General features: G+C 33.0%; 3 protein-coding genes across 10 annotated transcripts in view; 1 reads left to right on the top strand and 2 right to left on the bottom strand.

Moving 5' to 3' along the window:
• Window positions 1–3,245: 3,245 nt before the first annotated feature.
• On the bottom strand, window positions 3,246–9,059 carry LOC117104959 (serum paraoxonase/arylesterase 2-like). 2 transcript variants are annotated; one of them, XM_033245928.1, is made up of 9 exons: window positions 8,621–8,659; window positions 7,935–8,005; window positions 7,517–7,572; window positions 6,747–6,930; window positions 6,231–6,354; window positions 5,753–5,950; window positions 5,568–5,649; window positions 5,024–5,155; window positions 3,246–3,691 (listed from the first exon to the last, which is right to left on the bottom strand). In XM_033245928.1, exons 1-9 carry the CDS (start codon window positions 8,635–8,637, stop codon window positions 3,518–3,520), a joined length of 1,038 nt encoding a protein of 345 aa, XP_033101819.1. In that variant the 5' UTR covers window positions 8,638–8,659; the 3' UTR covers window positions 3,246–3,517. The 2 variants fall into 2 exon arrangements, with proteins under 2 accessions (XP_033101819.1, XP_033101818.1); XM_033245927.1 differs by lacking the exon at window positions 8,621–8,659 and adding an exon at window positions 8,949–9,059 and having other exon boundaries at window positions 3,247–3,691.
• Window positions 9,060–10,484: 1,425 nt separating this feature from the next.
• On the top strand, window positions 10,485–17,572 carry LOC117104913 (serum paraoxonase/arylesterase 2-like). Of its 2 annotated transcripts, XM_033245833.1 has the most exons (9): window positions 10,485–10,625; window positions 11,933–12,003; window positions 12,106–12,161; window positions 13,801–13,984; window positions 14,416–14,536; window positions 15,060–15,260; window positions 15,680–15,761; window positions 16,607–16,738; window positions 17,101–17,572. In XM_033245833.1, the coding sequence occupies exons 1-9, from the start codon at window positions 10,561–10,563 to the stop codon at window positions 17,275–17,277; spliced, it is 1,089 nt and encodes a 362-aa protein (XP_033101724.1). In that variant the 5' UTR covers window positions 10,485–10,560; the 3' UTR covers window positions 17,278–17,572. The 2 variants fall into 2 exon arrangements, with proteins under 2 accessions (XP_033101724.1, XP_033101725.1); XM_033245834.1 differs by lacking the exon at window positions 11,933–12,003 and having other exon boundaries at window positions 10,493–10,625.
• Window positions 17,573–17,640: 68 nt separating this feature from the next.
• LOC117104912 (protein kinase C-binding protein NELL2-like) overlaps window positions 17,641–20,355 on the bottom strand; it is a 51,135-nt gene continuing 48,420 nt past the window's right edge. For all 6 annotated transcript variants that reach the window (XM_033245827.1, XM_033245828.1, XM_033245832.1 and 3 more), the window contains 2 exons: window positions 19,212–19,436; window positions 17,641–18,828 (listed from right to left, as the gene is read on the bottom strand). In XM_033245827.1, coding sequence (XP_033101718.1) covers window positions 18,784–18,828; window positions 19,212–19,436 — 270 coding nt within the window. In that variant the 3' untranslated portion in view covers window positions 17,641–18,783. The remainder of the gene's footprint in view (window positions 18,829–19,211; window positions 19,437–20,355) is intronic.

Genomic DNA, 20,355 nt, shown 5'->3' with positions numbered 1-20,355 from the left:
AGAAAGGTAAATACAGTGTTCGAATAAAAGACATAATAATACATCTTGTTGCATAGCTCTCAACGAATTTAGTCCTATAAATAAATGAATAAAGAAGTTGTGTAATAAAATGCCTCTAACGGCATTTGAACCTGCGACCTCTCACTGTCAAGGCGAGCATTATAACCAGTAAACCACAGAGGCTTCATAGTTGAACAGATTGAAATACCACCAGATACACTCTATTACACAATAGGTACGGCTAGATACAAATAATTGCATATAATATAAATCAAGATAGTCGTTAACACTGTTAAATTATATATAAATCATCAAAGAAAGGTAAATACAGCACATACAGAAAGCAAGAGAGCATAGCTCTCAACGAATATGTTCCTATAAATAAATGAATAAAGAAATTGTGAATAGAATGCATCTGATGGGACTCGAACCTACGACCTCTCACTGTTAAGGCGAGCGTCATGACCGTCACATGCATTATATAATTTAACAGTGTTAACTGCTATATTGACTTATATTATATGCAATTATTAGTTTCTAGCTGTACCTATTGTGTATAGAGTGTATATTGTATAGAGTGTATCTGACGGTATTTGAATCTGTTTATCCAACAATTTTTCAATCTCTTCATAGACAATTAATTAATTTATACATTAGCTTCCATTTCTTCACTATTCTTCACTACTGATAGGCATATAAACATGTATACCCACTGTATGAGAGTAAGTGATTTAATCTGACCATCATCGTCCTTTCATATCCATAGGCTTACATTTTATTTGTATAACCTCTTTGCATGCTCTTTATCCAGCAAGATACCAACACCATGTTTTTTATTGTTTATCGTCACCATAGTAATAAGTATCTCTCCGTTCAGTTAATTTTTTTTTGCAAAGACCCATTATGTTTAAATTAATTTATTATTTCATTTCCATCTTTACCAATCTTTACATGGGGTTTTCGCTGAATGACCTGGTTATCCCAACTTTTGACCCTGCCAGATGACGCGACTTACAGTACTTTATGATTTTCCTGGATTCCATTTACGTCATTGATTTCTATTTCACTTCTATTCACTGCCATAATTCATGGGAAGTAAATTTAAAGTGAGGTGGTTTCTTGTATGTCTTCCTCACCGTTTATACTAGAATACTGTATCGATCAAGGGTGATGTAAATTTTTGTTTACATCTACCTGACAACATGATGGCCATTTATTCACCATATTTTCACACACGTTGCTCATACTCCATCATCTTTTATGTCAGGGGTTGGACACTTAGCCTTTGGTTTTGCGTATCCTTTCCTTAAGGCAGTGGTAATTGTCTTTCAATTGAATACTTTTATGGTTATTCAATGTCAGATATCATAAATAATATCTTACAAGACACACACACTAGTGTATAAACCATCCTCCATTCACAAAAATATTATCCATGTTTGCAAATGCAAGCCTGGATAATTCAAACATAATCAGTATTTTTTTAAATCCTTAGGTACCATTTGGAAAAGTACTAAATAATCATTTTGAAAAACGAAGCTCGTATCTTCGTTTGTTGTGGATACACATCTGGACAATAAGGTGTCTAGACCTAATATACAAATCTGCTAGTAGCATTAACACTCCATGGAAAATATATAACAAAATTAATCATTTTGGAGAATGAAGCTCGTATCTTTGTTTGTTGTGGATACACATCTGGACAATAAAGCGTCTAGACCTAATATACAAATCTGCTTGTAGCATTAACACTCCATAGAAATATATAAGGCAAATTACAACGTCAGTATCATTTATCCAAAACAAAATTTATTTTGATAAAATTCCCATAATTGGCACTTACAGTAAAAAAAAAACAATAAAATATGCAGTATTTTTCACATTCAAATCATTAGTACTTATTCACATTATATTCCTGCAAGAACAATATAAATAGACTTTTATCCAGTTTGCCTTGTCAATCTGGAAGTTTGAAGTGATTTTTGTAAAAATAATTAATACCCAATACTACAATTTGAAAGAAACATATTTAATATTCTGACATAATTTTACAATGCAAATACAAATAAAGCATTAGAGTACTTTTCATCATATTATGAAATAATAAATGACAAATAAAAGTCTAATATACATATAGGGAACATCCAAGATTTTAGAAAGACATGCAGAGTCTAGGAAAGAAATGGAATACTAATTATTTAGATCCTCTTCCCTTGAAAATACAGATGTACTGCCAAATTGTAACTTGGTTCTAAGCTATCTGATACAAAAAGAACATCTCCATAATTTTGAATACAAGTTATTTATGAAGGTTATAAATTCCTTAACTAAATTTGGTATGGATATAATACTTTATCAAGGTATAATTAAGTACTGCTTTTGAAACAATATTAGATTAACAAAGCTACTGGCAAAATATATAAACCAAAATGTGAGCACAATCAAATTCTAAAGCTCTGTCGTCCTTACTGTCAATAGATGCACTAGTGTGATAATTATGTCATTATACCTATATATAAACAAAAAGAGTGTGGACAAAGATATTTATGTGGTCAATATCATTCCATCTTAGTAAAAAACGAATTCAGCAAAAATATGAACGGTAAAGTATATTCTTCAAAGGTATAGCTGTAAAAGCAATCCCAAACATTTTATAATAGAATGAGAAATAGTAATCTTTAACTGAAAGTACAACAATAGAACAAATTTTAAAGTGAATTACTAAATGTAATATTCAAATTATCAATAATAACAACAATATATAGCAATAATAATAATAATGTAATAGTAATAATATATTTATTTCCTCAAACACAGGTTATTATCAATAATAATAACAATAACAATAATAATGATAATAATAATGATGTAATAATAATAATATATTTATTTCCTCAAACACAGGTTATTATCAATAATAACAATAATAATGATGATAATAACAATAATAATAATAGTAATTGTTATTGTCGTGATGGAATAATAGACAATAACTGGATTTGCGTCAGGAGAAACATGTATAGGTATAAATTTGCCCTACCTGACGTTATTATTATTATTCCATCACGACAATAACAATTACTATCAACACTGCAGTACCCGCTGCTTACTTGGACTCGAATTCAACCCTGGCCATCAGACGCAAGCTCGGTGGTCTAGAGGTATGATGCCAGGCTNTAGTGATCTGGAGATCGTGGGTTCGAGTCCCACCCGAGAACAACTTGCGATTTTTTTCGCAGTTGTTTTCAACTGTACTGAGTATTCGGTACATTTCCACGTCAGGTAGGGCAAAATTACACCTATAAATAATAATAATGATGATAATAATAATAATAATAATAATAATAATAATATATTTATTTCCTCAAAAACAGTAGGGCAAAACCAAGGAGGAACAAGGTTCCTATACAATATTTGACAGCCTCAAACATCAAACATGAAAGAAAAATAACAAATGACGAAGCAAACAATCACACACAGCAAAGACACAGGTTTGATTAAACTATGTAATAAAATACTAATATGCTATAATTTGGCAGTATGCCATTTTATCTACGACTGTTCCCACCAGCATAGAACCTTTGTAATATGCTGCTACCGACGATCCTGAGATCAGACTTCCATCGTTGCTGAGTACTTCACTTATCTCGTACTGTCTTCTACTCTCATCAGCAAATTTGACATGCAGCACCTGAAATTAACAGAAAATATCTTTGACTTTTTTAATAGACTCAATTAATATCAATAATACCAAACTGATGGGTCAGCATGAACAAGAGCACAGAAGTGGTTGAAAGTTTGCTTGGTATGTATCCACTGTTTAAAGCCCCATTTCCAGCAAAATTTCAGTTAAGAAAAATCTGATTTTTACATATGTTATAAAGATTAAAAAATATAATGCAAAATTGCTAGTTTAACTGAATTTAGAGATTCCTAAACATGAAAAAAATGTAAAATAAGACTGAAATTTGATTTTTTTTTTAAACAAAAAATAAATGCGGATGAATTTTACGTGGAAATATTAGCCTATCCAACACTGCTCGGCTAGGCCTAGCCTTATCTCGATTTAAGTTCTGTTATCACACATAAAAACGATCGACATGATATTTTATGTTCCTAGTATTGACACTTGTGAAATATAATATTTCATAGGAATTATTTCCTATTATTTATTTGTTAAAAAATGATTCTGACAGAGATTTTGACAATTAAACATATCTCAGGCTTACTCGATCGACCACAGTGTGCGAGATGCGAAGTACAAATCTCATTAGAGAGGGCGAACTATTGACTGTATAAAGTATACATAAAAACGAGAGCATTCCAGTGGATGCAATCTACAACCTCTGAATTTGCCTAGTAATGAAGAATTTGTCAAGAAAATGGTAATCTCCTATGAGAAAGAGTCTGTATTTCTCATTTTTTTTATTCTTTTGAGTAAAACTAAAATTTATGCCAATATTTTCTATGGTTTAAAATAATTAGAGTAATGCATATGCATTTTTTCTAAAAAAATTCTTTTTTTTAGTGAAATTTTGCAGGGAATGGGGCTTTAAAGTTTAAGAATTTTATATAATTAACTCCCTGGACAGGTGAATCTTCATAGACATACTTAATTAAAAAGACTTAATGCTGAAGCTAAGCCAATCAAACTCAAATTAAAATATCAATGAATAATGGAAGAATCACAACAAAACAACTGAATACAAGTAATTGTTAATTTATAAAATTTGCTTTAGCACATACATATTTATCCAAGTACATTATATTTATTACTAAACCAGACTACATAACAATAATTACATTATTACATATAATAATAGCAATCATATCTTCCGATGGTGTTCAGGGGATCTGGAGGTTGTGGGTTCGATTCTGACCCGTATTACTTTTGAGATTGGTTTTCGCTGGTACTTGGGAAAGTACTGAGCATTCAGTAAGATAATACGTCAGGTAGAGCAAAACACCATTCCTAGTAAACATAATGGAAATAATAACAATGATAATAATGAGTTTTCATTACCTGGGATGGAGCAGGTACAGACAAGTTTTGAGAATGTAAAGAGAACTTGTAGCCAATCGGGTGGCAGCCTTGCCAAATATCTCCAACTTCATCCACAAAAATATTATCGCACAAGCTGTTGAAAGTCACAGTCTAAAAAAAGAGAAAATACTGGCATTGGTATCATTTGGCCGAACAATACAATTTAATCCAATCATATTACAAGTTATAAGGACTGTCAATGCTGTTATGGTTACCAACTACCTGTACTGCATGGAGAATTGAGCCCAGTGAAAGGTAGCATTTCACCACTTCTACCCCATGCAAAGTCAACTGGTTCCATGTTCATTACACTTTTCAATACACCACATTATTCACCAAAGCTAATGGGTACCCAACCAAATCAAACTTTAGAAAATGTTTTAGTAAAACTCATCAAAAATTGCAAGTGTACATTTTAATGCAAGTTAACTTTTCTTCGTGCAACACACATCAGTACATTCTTGCCTTCCTCCTAAAATCCCCCAAAGTACAGTTCTCAGTTCATTGATCCATCTGTACTTACCTCTAACAGAGAGAGTGAATTATCTGATTCTCTTTTCAGTATATCCATCGTTCCTGCAAAAACCTCATTGACATACACTATCCTAGAAGAAATGAGACAAAACAAAAAATGTGTAAATACCCTTCAAAAATATTCTATTTATTTAAAAAGTATTTAAAATTCTCAGTATTAAATTGTAAGCTTACTTTCCATCAGGTGACATGTTGATTCCATTGAATAAGTGACCATTCTCTCTGATGATCTTGGCTTCCTTGCCGTCATAGTAACCAATGCTGGCCCATTTCATGAGGAGCAGTCCTTCAAGTGTACGCTTAACTCCGCGGTAATATCCATCGTTAGTGTAGTAAAAGCTATCAGGCCCAGTAGCCACAAGGTCATTTACACTGCAAACAGAATATTTAAACATGACCTTTATCACCAATATGAAAACTTTTGTGAAAAGCTCACTTAACTGGTGACCATCAATTATGTTTTATTTTTAAGATACCCTGGATGCAAACCAGGATGTCATCATTTTATGGCATTTTTGTAGAACTATAGTTATTTTACAGAACTCACTGCCCGAAGGCTTTTCGTGCTTCCTCAAAATATAAACTAATTCAAGAATATTCTTCCAATTATACCTTCTTCGAATTTCTGTTTACGAGTTATAGTGATGCATACCTGATTATAAACTTGTGTTGTATGGTTCTGTGATGTACCAATGCTGCCCTCTCTTGGTCAAAATCAAAAACTTCAATTGTGTCTTCAGTTGAGTAATGATTAACAGCAAACAATCTAACTTTCCCTGAGACAATACAAAAAATATGATTTAAAAACGTTTTTCTTTCCATTGTTATTGATGAAATAAATACAGAGCCAACTGATACTATATGTCAAAATTAAAACATATTTATCTTGCTTGACTGCCAAGCCCCTTTTCCTATTTTCATCCTATACGCTATATAGGCATAAAGAAAATCATTCCTTTCAACTGTAATGAAACATGAACAAACATACGGTATTTATTTTTAGATCATTACTTCCAGGTTCTTCCCTAAGCCCCCAGGGCACGTTCTGGCAACCACTTGCCAGTATGTTTACGTGCAATAAAATAGTGGTATGTTTAGACGAGTGTGAGCGTGAACTCACATAATGGCGCCGAGAGTCGCATCCCTGGCAACAAATGTGTTAACATACCTGTTTGTTTATCTTGCCAGATATCAATACCATGCGGTCTTAATGTTTTGCCATCAAAGTCGCCCTCTATCGGTAGAACTTTGGCAGCTTCTTCTGGTTTGTTGAAATCAAACTGGAATATTCTTCCTTGAAAATATTGAATTCTTGGATCAGCATCAGGAGAGAGTTTAAAAATATCTATACCCTAGATGTTAAACAAGGTGAGTAATAATAAATTAGAGGTTAATCCATTTTATCATACAACTGTAACAAGAAACTAATAATTATGTGTTTGGAGCTACGGTTAGGCCAATTAAAAAAAATAATTGGTCACCCGACCAACCGAAAATGTTCGAAATTGAGGGTCGGCATTTTATTTCTTTGAGAACTATTTTTTTAATGAGCTAAAAATGCTAGAATGGGCCTATCTTGCAAAGGTAGGCAATGCAACAGTGTTATGCGATCATTTTGCTCTTCGATATAGATTTGAAAATGGTTTTTCTTGTATTTTTGTGCATTTTCTACTTTTTAGGCATAAACACATTATTGGTTAAAAAAAAGACTAAATTAACACATTCTCAAGTATGTATGGTATGCATGTCCCATGAGAATAAAACTAAAGGAGTTATAACTGATTCTCAAAATAGTTGTATTTCACAAGATTTTTTTTTTCATTCCATTGCACATTAAACCATGTATTGACTGAGATGTGAATTAAATACTGTAAAGTATTAAATTAGATAACTTATGAGTACTTTGAAAAAGAATTATATTTAAGAAATGTCTCTTACTGAACTGATGAAAGCTAATCCATTTGGAAGGACAGCAATATCTTCTGAGCCATTAACTGAAATTTTAAGATAATTTATCATTGAGAAACAGAAATAAGAAATTGAAATTGAGGTAAAAGGTTGCACATGTATCTCGTTCTCTCTTGGTTATACTTTGATATAAGAATGTGTGTGTGTGTGTGTGAGCGTGTATTGGGTTGGGTATGCTGAATGGGAGTGGCTGTGTTGGGTGGGGCAGGTGTGTGTGTGTGTGGGATTGTAATGATAGGTGCAGCCATCAATCTTTATTTTTAAAAGCAAAAAGAGGGGAGGATACATTATTCTCATTTTCCAAAACACCAGACAAGGATTTTTTAAAATTTAGATCATAAAAGTCAGAAGTATGAAAATAAGCGTTGCCTACATTGCTGCTACTTACCAATGCCTGGGACTACTTTGCATGGGCCTGGTTTATGATTGTAGACAGTTTTGAAAGCTCCCAAAATAAGTCTAAAAAACAAATATATTTGTTACGCCTATTGAGCTTATAAACCTATTAAAACCAGTAAAAACACTTTCAATTCAGGAGGACTTTTTTAAACATTATTCAAAAGCATATCTTACGAGGGTTGTTAACGCAGGAGCTATATTCTTGCTCTTTTGAATACTGTGGTGTGGGTGGATTCATAGTGATGGATCTTTTCCACAGTATGGTAGACCCATTGCCTCCGGCCTATCTCTCCCAAGAATGTATAATAAACTAACAAATTAATTAGCAAAAAATTGTTGTGGAAATCTTTCTCTTAAGGCTATAAACATCCTATTAACATGCCTTGCATTATTTTGCTTAAGTTTTATATCACATCAGTAACCAGATATAAAGTGAACCTAGTAAAAACCACATTTCTTGCAAAATTGAGGGAATGATATGACAGCCTTAGAATGCAGCTTCATGTTGACAGGTGGGGGCAGACATTAGCTTCATTGCTGAAGTCTTGATTTTATAAATTTAATATGTTTGATAGTGGGATCAACCCCTTTCGGCTTTAAATATGGAATGGGTGTGGTTGATAAACTAATAATATTAACTTAAAAAAAAGTTTCAATTTTGGCCAACTTACGAGAGAGTCTTTCACATGCATGTTGATAAACTTTTAAGGTGGGTTCGGGTGTAGTCTATTTATCCCTCTCTAAATCTCCCCCTTCTCACGTGCCTACGGATCAACAACAGCACATACGTACAACAAGCGTACAAGCAAGCCAAGGGCCAATGCAAGGTCATGTACAGTATGCTAGCTGAAGTAGGTAGGGTGAAACCTATCCTCCAGCCCTCTATCTAGGGCCTAGGCCTGGTCCTAGCCTATGCTGATATAATTCAGTTTAATAATGCTTTAATACTTTCTGCAATTAATAATATTAATATTGGTGTTTTAATAATAAACAATAAACTTACGTTAATGTTACAATATGATGCACAATAATGGCCAGAAGACCTACAAAAAAAAGTTTCTTCAACATTGTTTACTGTGGCTTCTGCAGATCTGTGACCGCATGACAAAACAACTTGCATAATGCATACATAGCGTTGCACGCCCCTGGATAATTATATGAATATTCATATTGAAGTTTGGCCGAATCGTCAATGGGGCGAATCTGGACGAGGTATTGGTTTCATATGTGCAGTGGCGTATCTAGCAGAATTAAAATGGGGGAAGACTGGCGGTGGGGGGAGGGGAAATGGTGGTGGTGGGGGGAAACTGGTGCTAACATAGGTGCTTTATCAACAATAATTAAATACTTTTGACATAGGCATAATTCGTTCACTGAAAATTGTTTTAACTGGTATTGTATTTTAATTTTTTTATATTTAATTTTACTTCATTGTTGATCTGTTAGAATTTTATAATTGTATCTTATGCTTTATGGAATGGTGTTTAACATAATAGAACCACTTGGCAATCCTCAAGTAATGAACATCTTGTTTGTATGTTTTATCTTTTACTTTTACCATTGAATACATTTTCAAAAATTACAAAATTAATAAAAGGGTCCTAGATCCTAGACTTAAACGTTTCGTACCTCAGCTCCAACATAGTGGGGCTGAGGTACGGTGGTTTCTATTTCGAATTCTATGATTCGCCACTTTTAATGTTGTACTTTTTTAGCGAATCATTATCTATCTATAATTTTATTGGTGGAATATCAACAATGAGTAGGCCTAAAACTTACAAATTTAAAATAAATGGGAGAAAAAAGAAAATTATGTTCAAATATTGAGTTTGACCGGCCAGTAGACCTATATGCTATAGACATAAATGTCGCAGCCTACCCCTAATCATGAGAGGGTACATTTGAACTCTTACCCCCACCCGTCATCACATTAAACCCTCTGCTTTGAATTCATGTTACACCGGGAAAAACTGACTCTTTTAAGCAACCATCGTATTTATGAATAGGCCCTATGTCGCCTTATGTACGTTCCTTCACCCCGTTTGCGCGCTTAAAATTAAACTTCAAACTCAATTAGTCAACGTTCTTTTCTTGTTCAGGCCCCTATTTTATGAATCTCGGTTACCATTTCTGTCAGACAGTCTGCAAGTTTTAGTTTTATTTAAAAAGAATCTCAAAACATCCTTTTTAGTCAGGATTATTCTTCACTTTGCGCCTTTATTAATCTTTTAAAATTGATGCGGTATAAATTTCTGCATCAAATATTGATTGTCACCTTACCAATTCCAGATAGGGCCTATGTGTATATTTTTCTTTTTTCGTTATCCAGCCAAACACATAGGCCTACATGTACAGTAATAATGAAATAAGAAGTAAGATCAAACAAAGCCTATCAACCCATTTTTTGGTAATAACAATATAAATAAAAAATATACAAAATAAATTAACTAAAATAAATAGGGAAACTAGCTCTACGTTGATTTGACAGAAGTGTGCAGGGACGTCATGAATATTTGTTGAATTAAATGAAGGTCATAGGTCACCTGGCAGCGCTGATGCTGCTATGTTTATGATATCGCAGCGAATCTTGATTGTTTTGTTTATAAAAAGTAATCATGTTTAAAACAATTATGATTGTTGGTGGTATAGGTATAATCATTCACCATTTGATTACATTAGCGTAAGTATTATTGGCTAGGATAGCATCTGATTATTATTGCCAGATCTAGGCCTCAGATTTAGAGGCCCATCCGTCCCTAGCTGGCTGGGTATTCGGTAGACATGCCTTGCGTCATGGCTAGACTCAATTAGGCCTATTCAGCACGGACTCCATGGTCTAAGATGCACCAGTGACTAGCCTTAAAGGCGCTAATGAACTTTCGCACCTAACTTTTATTTCTTAATTTTTTTACTTCAGTGTTCTTCTCACAGTTTGTTTGTTTGTTTGCTTTATTGGTTTTTCCACACACAACATAAAAAGTATGATGTATTCAAAATTAACTATACATTACAAAAGTAGAGTATATATATATATATATGTATATATATACATACACACATATATATACTGTATATATATATATATATATATATGTGTATATATATATAGGCCCACGACGGGGGTTGGAGCTCCCCGACGGGGGAGGGGGAGGTATCCGACAGGGGAAGGGGGTTTCAAAAAGGCTTATTTAATCGATTTTAGTGTCTACTAATGTAGAAAATAGCATATAATTTTTTTCCTCCCGACGAATTGTGGTTTTTTATCCCCGACGGGGAGTCCCCGGGCCCCCCCCTTGGGTGCAACCCCCGAATGCTTAACGTTGGTTTGATTACCATAACCTTGATTACGACAAGAAAATTCAAAAATACGGTACCAGGTAATGGTGCCACATTTTCAGATGCCACAAATTCAGATTCAAATTATAAGACTGGCCTTTAATTGTTTCAAAATTTAAGAATTGACTCGGACATTCTGGAAATTTCTTACTTGATTGCAAAGCACCCTAACTAGGATGTAGAAAAATGAGATAGGTCATTTGTATATGACCTAGGCCAACATTGAATTATTGAAATAATTTGTTATAAAAAATCATTTGTTATAGAAATTCATTCGTTCCCAGGTTACAGTACAGGTATTCCATTTGCACAACAAAGATGTCAAAGAGTTTTTTTTCTACCTGAAAACAGGCCTGATGTTGCCATCAAATGATGAAATGTGGTCATATAAATAGAACGAAACTCGAGACTACGGGGGAAAAGTATTATATATAATATTGCTATTGTTTTTATGTTATTTACTATTTTGTATTATGTATTTACTTGCTTCAATTTGGTTTTAAACTACATTTTTTTATACTGTAAATGCCAGTGACTGTAAATATACTGTAGAGCTAGCAAAAATAAATACTGTTCATCTGTATTCCTTGGTGCTAAATTAAAAAAAAAATTGTATTTTGAAATGTTAATAATTGTTCTGAATCCTTTCAGATTTATCATGGGCTATCATAAAAGTATTTATAATCACAGACCAGGTCCCTGTAGGGTGGTTCCTGGTATTGGTAAGTCAATCAAAATAATCTGCTAACAATAACAATAATACCAATGAGAATAGCAATTATTCCTATCAACAGTGTGTTCAACCCTTGTTTTTTTTTTTGCAGTAAATGGTTCTGAAGATATTGTTGTTCTACCAAATGGAATTGCTCTCATTAGTTCAGTAAGTAGTTAATCTCAGGCCCGTAGCCAGGATACTTCAAGGGGGGGTTCTGGGCGTGGGGTCCAGGGGCTTGCCAAAGGGCCCCGGTGGGGTCAAGGGACGAATGCCAGAGCATTTATACGATTTTAAAAGCATGTACATGTCATTTAAGTGTATGTTCATGTATATTTAAATACTTCTTACACAATTTAAAAAAATAGAAGACTACATATTTCCAATACAGGATTTAGAACGTAAATGTTTATTGTAAAACAAACTTTTTTTTTTGTTCGAAACCAATGTTAAAAACACTTTAATGCTACTATGAAATGTTATCTAGAAAAATATTGGATGCAAGTAGCAATACCCACTAGGTGACTGTACTAAACACAGACCTTGCCCCTTATGAGATTGCTAAATAACATTAAATATTAAAATATGGAGGTATGTAAAATTAACTAATGTAAAGGGTCTTTGCTTTAAAGGGTAATAATTGCAAATAATATCTTATTTATTGCAGAAATGAAGAAGCAATAGGAACTGACAACCCTACATTTTACTTTTTTACCAAAATAATAAGATGTTAAGTGAGAAATATTGAGAAAAAAATAGACATAGGCCTATAATTATTATGCTAATAATAAAATAAATCTCCGGAGCACGCTATTGGTCAAATAACCTAGGCAATAAACCCCTCATTAATATTCATTATGAAGTCTTAGTGGTTACGTCATTCAGCTGGCTGCAACTTTTTTTTTTTTTATTTCTACGATTAGACTTTATCGATTGCAACAAATAAACAGTGCAAAAAATGCTCCGATTTTGTAATAAATTGCATTATTTGGAAAATGGGGGTGAGTTTTTTTAGCTAAGGGGGTTCGCTAGCAAAAGGGAGGTTCGCTGAAAAAGGGGGCTCACCCGAACCCCTAAAAACCCCCTTGGCTACGGGCCTGAATCTTTATGGTACTTAGTATATCAGACAACTGCCTGTTGAAAAAAGGGAGTGAATGGGGACTACAGTATGCTTTAATTAGACACAAATGGTTTTAATCCCACCAGTAGTGGATACAGATTTTAAAAAGAGTGAGCACAAAAGGTAGGGCTACATTTCCGGTTGTCAAAACACTTAAATGGTGCCTTCATGAAAAAATTTAATGAGGGTGACCTGTTCAGCTCACCATTACTGGGGAGCTGATACTAGGGCCCTGATACTAGGGCCCTCTAATATTCTTATAACAAATGTACTGAGATGGAATATAATACCAGACCACTAATAAATGCAAACCAAGGTGGAGCTGAGACTTAAAATTAAATGATTGTTCCTAGTAGTATCAACATGACTTTTGCATGCCATACAGATTTATATAGTAATTCTCCATCTACAGTACAATTCAACAAAAGTTGCAGAATTTTAAAACATTTTTTAACCCTTGAAATATGGAGAAGTTAAGCCATCACCCTTGAACTTCAGGACTCTTCTCTATTTCATCCAGGGGATAGATATTTCTCATATCAGAAGGAGAAGGCTGCCCAAATTGTGCCTCTTAAAGGTGATTTTGATAGAGATAGGTTCAGACCTCATGGCTTAGATATCTGGCAAGATACAGAAACTGGTAAGAAATGATGTGACTTCTTCAGTATTTTTTTTTCTTCTATCAAGGGAATGGATCATTTTCATATTATGCCAGATACGGATCCAAGCATGCATGGGTTCAAGGGAAGAATATACTTATTTGATTTCAACCAACCAGAAAAGGCTGCCCAAGTTGTGCCCCTCAAGGGTGACTTTGATAAAAACAACTTTAGACCTCATGGTATAGATATTTGGGAAGATAAAGAAACTGGTAGGATTTTCAATTTTCAAAACATATTTTTAATATCAATTCTTTAAATCAAGTCTATGAATTGCAATAATCAGTAATTTCTTACAATGGTATATATAACAAAAATACTTAAAAATAAAGAGAATTAAATATTGGCATTAAATTAGGCAGGCAGTGCATGTCCACCACCACCACCAAGGTATGCTATTGATTTTAAAGCATATGGGAAAATCTCAGAAGCATTACGTGGAATATTGCAATAATATTAATTGAATCTAAAGAGGAACCTGAAAAAAAAAAGAGAAACAAACTTCATCCTCCCCAAGACTCAAATACATGACCTTTCCCATATATGGTGAAGGTTATAAACCACTTGACATGTGAAGGCATGTGGCAAGGTAAATTTTTGTATTATAACACCCAGAGAAATTGCTAGAGTTGTTTTGTTGCAGGACTTGTAAGGTTGTTTGTTGTCAATCATGGCAAGGTGGATACCATTGAAGCTTTTGAATTCGACCAAGACCAGCTCATACTAAAACATCGCAGAACATTTAAGCATAAATTAATGATATCGTAAGAACTATGGATTTGTAAATTTTTGTATTGATGATAAAACGAAAAAATTCTCAAGGCATTGCTACTGTCTTGCCTGCAGGCCGTTATTAATGTGTATTGTTATCAAATAAAAGGTGGTAAGATACACAGCATATCACCTTAGTTTACAACAAACCTTGTCCGTCCATGGTACAGTATGTTTTCAAGGATACACTTAAAATTAACTTGGTTAACCATATTTATGGATAATTAATAATCTGCATGGTGTGATAGCATGGATCTTTTATAAACTATAGCTTTTATGGTCATATATTTATTATTATTATTATCACACAACACCTTCCTTATGCATATTTTAATCTGACCTCCTTCTAATAAACTACTGTATTTTAAATGTTGTGGTGCTTTAAGCATTACAGTAAATTGCAAGTTTAATAATTATATTTCTAGTGTCATAGTGAAAGAAATTTATATATTTACAATATTGCAATACATACAGTATAATATGACAGATAAAATTGTATTAATATATTCATTATAGTGTCAATGACGTCTTAGCTACTGGCAGGAATAGCTTTTATTTCACAAATGATGCTATGAACCGTGGTGGAGTGAGGAGGATGTTGGAGTCATTGCTACTCTGTGCCTGGAGCACTGTGGTTTATTACGATGGCAGAGACGCAAAGGTTGTCCTAGATAAAGGTCATATGTACAATGGTATCAATATGTCCCCAAATAAAAAGTAAGACTTACGAATAGGTAAATATTTTTATCGGACCTACAATAAATCCAAAGGTTATATTTGGTGAGGACGAAACCTAGAGAAAGTTTTTTTGCGTTATGCTGCCCTCTTGCTGATTAGCAAAAGGCACAGTACAATATAAAAGACATCGAATATTAGCATTCAGTTTCCCAAAATGTTGAAAAATATACAGTAATTGCTGTAATTAAATTTGTGTTTGGGGTGATTTGTGGTGGGGTAGGGGTAGGGAGGTGGCAATTGCATTGAAAAAAATTGTTTTAATTTTGTAATATAATATTTTTACAAACTATTTTACATTAAAGCATTACAGTACTGTGTTGAGCTAGGAAACTTGGACAAAATATAAAAAAATTAGTGGCTTTTAAATATCTCAAAATAAGTTATTGTTTGATTTGTAGATTTGTATATGTAAATCAGCTTACTTCAAATACGATGTCAATCTACAAAAGAGAAGCAAGCAACTCTTTGACATTTATACAGGTAAGCTTTCATTATTAGTATATGCACAGCAAAAGAATTATAATATACTGTATAGTAAGTTTATGATTATAAAAAAAAATCAAAAATTTGGAAACTCTTATTGTCCCAAAATACATGGTGTTTTTGTTATTGTGATCAGTCAAAATCTGATATTTTTTGCACTGTATACAATTAAGTTTCTGTGTATGCGGTACTCGACATGCATTAGCTTTATTGTGTTGTTGTATTGTACGAGTTCCTAATAAAGTCAATCAGTCAATCATTGTATATAATTACTAGTCTGCAGTAAGCTGGACTTTTGAATTATTGAGACCAACGACTAATAAATCATGAATGTGTATGTTGCAAACAAGCAGGAGGAAGATTTTTCACTGTAAACAGAGCTTCAAAAAGACTATGAGACTGTCCTATGCCTAGTTTTGTCTTTGTGATCAGATTAGGAGAGAAGAAAATTAAATTCATAATCTGCCAAGAGGCACATCCATGAAGAATCAATTCTGACAAATATATTTGATACTATACATTCTATACAAATACTGTACATAAATACTGTACTAAAAACCAGTTAGTTCGGAGGTGGGTTTTGGAAGTGTGGACATTAGTACATAATTGAATACTATATTCTATTTTGCTCAATTGAGAGTACATAATACTATACAAACTGTGTGACAATAATAATCAACTAATTTAGTAGTAACACTGCAACAAGCCAATAATTTTTAATACTGTACAGTATTTAAGTGCATTTTCAAATAACCTATGCAACGAAGGCTCCAAGAATTGTACAAGTGCCATCATGGTACTTACCCAGTAAATTACAGTATATTATATATTTCTTTTTTAAGTCTATGAATCTTCAAAGCAGATGTGATAATATATTTGTGGATGAAGGTGGGGATATTTGGCATGGGTGTCATCCTATAGGACACAAGTTTCATTCCCATGCAAAGAAGTTTACCTACCCTGCTCCAGCCCAGGTGAGATCAGCTAAAATATAGTATTGTATGTCTAGATGCATGGAAAAAAGTTTGATGTCCTTTTCAAAGAAATTTTCTTTAAGAGTTCCAGCTGTGTGGAATGTGTGATATGCTGGTTTGCTTAGAGAATGACATTTATGAAAAACCAAATGTTAGTTAATTTGCAGGACACATAGGTATAGGTTAATTTGTTAAAATATAAAAAAAAAAAAAAATGGCAGAGCTGCAAGCAATGGCCACTATCATTAGAAAATGACATAAAAAATATTTTTGTTGAGAAATTTTAAATTAATATGTAAATATATTAGAACTGTGGTTATTTTAACACTAAATAAACCTATCAATGAATAATTTCTTCATAGGTGCTACATGTTAAAGCTGTTAGTGGAGGAAACACCAAAAAATATCAAATCCGTGAAGTGCTAAGCGACGATGGAAGTTTGGTAAAAGGATCGTCTGTGGCAGCATATTTCCAAGGTGCAATGTTGGTTGGCACTGTAATGGACAACATGGCGTACTGCCAAATAAAATCATTCTGATTGGTTCTTTCCAATAGGAGGCTTGCCATTGCAAAACCAGCATTTGAGTATAGAATGCTTATTACAGAGAAGCCGTATTTTTACTTATAACAAATAGATGACCTATCAATTTAAAATTTAAGGAATGGACAATATGAATCCAATTCAATTTTCTTATTTTGATTGCTGATGCTGATGCTGTTTTTGGCATGGCAAGACCCATATACTGTGTGTAATTTTTCTACTCCACAAAAAATGTGCAATTTTGATGTTAATATTATGTGATTTTTAAAAGTAAATATTGATTAAATAATAACATTTATGTATCAGTGTTATTTTTTATTCAAACGTCACATTTAAAAATAAGGTAATAAAACAATGCAATTTTTCACACAAGATATTTATTTGATATTTTAATTACTTATACAAATGAGCTATATTTAGTATTGTGTGTCTGAATCTATGATCCAAGATAGAGAAATGAAGTGATTGATATTGTTGCAAAAAAACATCAGAGAGTGCAATCGCTAACTTGCCACCCCTTCTGTTAACACACACACACTATAGTATTATATTCCCTAGAGTTCTAAACTTTGTAGAAACATTTCCACAAAAAAATTTCAGAGAATGATCAAAACTACATTATTATATCTTTATATTTGGCACAAACATCTTACAAAATGAACATTGCATATCTATACACACATAAGGACTAAAATTCTTTAACTGGTTTCCTTTTATCAATATACATTTGTCTGTACATATGCAAGGGCGGGATCTAAGCAAAATACAGATCCAAACAGTATGGTGTTCAGTTACTCCAAACAGAAAAATTATGAAGGAGTTAATAACTAAAATTGAAAATTGTTAATAATTTAGTGCAGTGTATATACCGTGCACTGAAGAATTTCAACCTTGTGTTGAAATTGGGCCTGGTCATCTAGAAAAAAAATTAAGAAAACCCCAAAACATTCTAGAAATTGAATCTTACAGACCAATAATTAGCTTTATATTAATTTAACAAAAACAAGGATTAATAATTTGAATGCTTAAATGCTACATCATCCTAACAAATCGAAACCTTGCTTGACTTATCAGTAGTTTGGCTGGGCTTGAGTCTCAACTTTGCTTTAGGTGTTTGCAATCTAAAGGGAAAGACCACAGAAATTCCACATATCTTTATAAACTACAACATTTTAAATATTTAATGGAGAACAAACATTTCCTTAGATACGCAGTACTAAAACTGATTAATTTACAAAAAGTAGACAGATGAAATACTCAATATACTGAAATTTTATAATACCATGTAATGTATTTCATCAGTGAAAATTTATTTTCTCTTCACCATAGTTTGAGATGTATGATTCTCAGTGATGTATAAATAATAATAACCATGTGGGTGGACCCAAAACAATAACTTCCTGAATTGCTAGCCCTGGTAAGCCAGCCCTTGACTGTCAGATGCAAACAGTGAGTCCATGTCTGTTTAGCTTTTTGGATAAGCCCGGTAAATTTCATGATTGTTTATGGGGTACACGCACTGCTGTACATACAACACACATTGCCATCCTAAAAAACAAGGAAAAAAGATATAAAACAATTGTTGAATATCACTGACCAACATGAATAGAAAAAGCCTAAACTGTCATTTTCATTGGTTTAAATTAATCTTTCAACTAAGAAAAGGAAGGTATTTAATAAGAAAAACAAGTCTGTTGATGAAGGAAATCAGAAAATCATTTCTAAATTGGAAAAAAATTGCCATATAAATTAAGAAGAATGATTATTTCTCCATAATACAATTAGTTCAAATATGCCCTGAAGGACAGGAATGCAGGTGTAATCGAACAGTCCACCAGACTACAGATAGAAGAAATCCATTAAATAAAAGTACATGCAGTGGGTCACACATATCAGGAAAAAACTGTTAAAATAATAATTGGTTTGCTTACGAGACAAGTACATTCAGAGCATCGATCGTTATCCATAAACCAGCGTTCTTTGTGCTCAAATGTCGCCACACCTTGTTGGCAGCTAGCCGTGCCTGTGGTCTTGCTACTCAAAGTCGAACATTCATGGTGTTCCTGACATCGAGGGCAACAATCACCATATGGCGTGTAAGTATTTTCGCAACTGAGACGAGGACAGGGTTTGGCAACGCAAGTTATTGTGCTGTTCTGTAATGGTAGAAAAAACATGTTAATATTGTATGAACATAACCCTTTATTATAAAATTGGGATGATTTTGGGGGCGGGGATATAACTGAGGAATAGAGCTATGCTCGGTCTTTAGATAAGCAGATACATATTGTTTTAAATAAATGAAAATAATTCTGTAAAGTGTAAGTAACCCATTATGACTATTTAATATCTACCTTAACTAGCAACTGTTAAGACATTTGGCTTGAATAAATTTAATAAAGAACATTGAAATTATCAGGTATATTAATATTTCAAATAATAATTAAAATATTAATAACAAATACTTAAACACATACTCAGCTCCCTAGGGGAGTACTCTATAGTACTCTCCAGCTTAACTGCATTTGAATACATTAAAAAATAGAGATTATTTATCAATTACAGGTGAAACACAAGCAGTACAAGTAACTTCATATGGGAGAGTTAAAGTTTAAAGTCAATCAAAAAATAAAAATCCTTGACATTTAACACCGCCTTCAGGGCCTAATTTGGAATAAACTTCTCCCTCGAATAAATGCCTTAGGATATTTATTTTTCCTCAAATAACCCCCCCCCCCAAAAAAAAACTGTCTAAACAAAACTGATAGAAGCAACATCATTCCAAACACGTTACATTCTATTAACATTCTAGAATTACATTTTTTTCTAACTTGGTCAACAATGTTCACACAGCAACACATTTTGACTGTAATTATGTGTTGTAGTTCCACATTTACAGTGAATTTAATGGGGGGAGGGGGGTATTTGAGTATATATGTATCCAATACAAGAAAAAAGAAAAAGCCTCCCTCAATCAAACATATTTTAACTTGACAGCATAATAAAAATAAAAGTTTTCTAAAAGGTTCTTATAAGAGGGATCCTTATAAAAAAAATACAGAGGGCTAAGAGGCG

Source organism: Anneissia japonica, unplaced genomic scaffold (assembly GCF_011630105.1).
Source record: "Anneissia japonica isolate Jap-2015-1 unplaced genomic scaffold, ASM1163010v1 scaffold287834_len5846547_cov211, whole genome shotgun sequence".
Taxonomy (NCBI): Eukaryota; Metazoa; Echinodermata; class Crinoidea; order Comatulida; family Comatulidae; genus Anneissia; species Anneissia japonica.
This window is presented reverse-complemented; position numbering and strand designations above follow the sequence as displayed.

What these genes read in the sequence shown, in the direction of transcription:
- LOC117104959 (XM_033245927.1), bottom strand. Translation starts at nt 9,013, where the DNA reads ATGTTGAAGAAACTTTTTTTTGTAGGTCTTCTGGCCATTATTGTGCAT. An exon ending in ATTCACTCTCTCTGTTAGAG is followed by an intron (nt 5,156 to 5,567) that starts GTAAGTACAGAT and finishes CTCTTTTTTTAG; the next exon opens with ACTGTGACTTTCAACAGCTT. An exon ending in CTGTACCTGCTCCATCCCAG is followed by an intron (nt 3,692 to 5,023) that starts GTAATGAAAACT and finishes TGTTAATTTCAG; the next exon opens with GTGCTGCATGTCAAATTTGC.
- LOC117104913 (XM_033245833.1), top strand. Translation starts at nt 10,561, where the DNA reads ATGTTTAAAACAATTATGATTGTTGGTGGTATAGGTATAATCATTCAC. An exon ending in CACCATTTGATTACATTAGC is followed by an intron (nt 10,626 to 11,932) that starts GTAAGTATTATT and finishes GAATCCTTTCAG; the next exon opens with ATTTATCATGGGCTATCATA. An exon ending in TAGGGTGGTTCCTGGTATTG is followed by an intron (nt 12,004 to 12,105) that starts GTAAGTCAATCA and finishes TTTTTTTTGCAG; the next exon opens with TAAATGGTTCTGAAGATATT.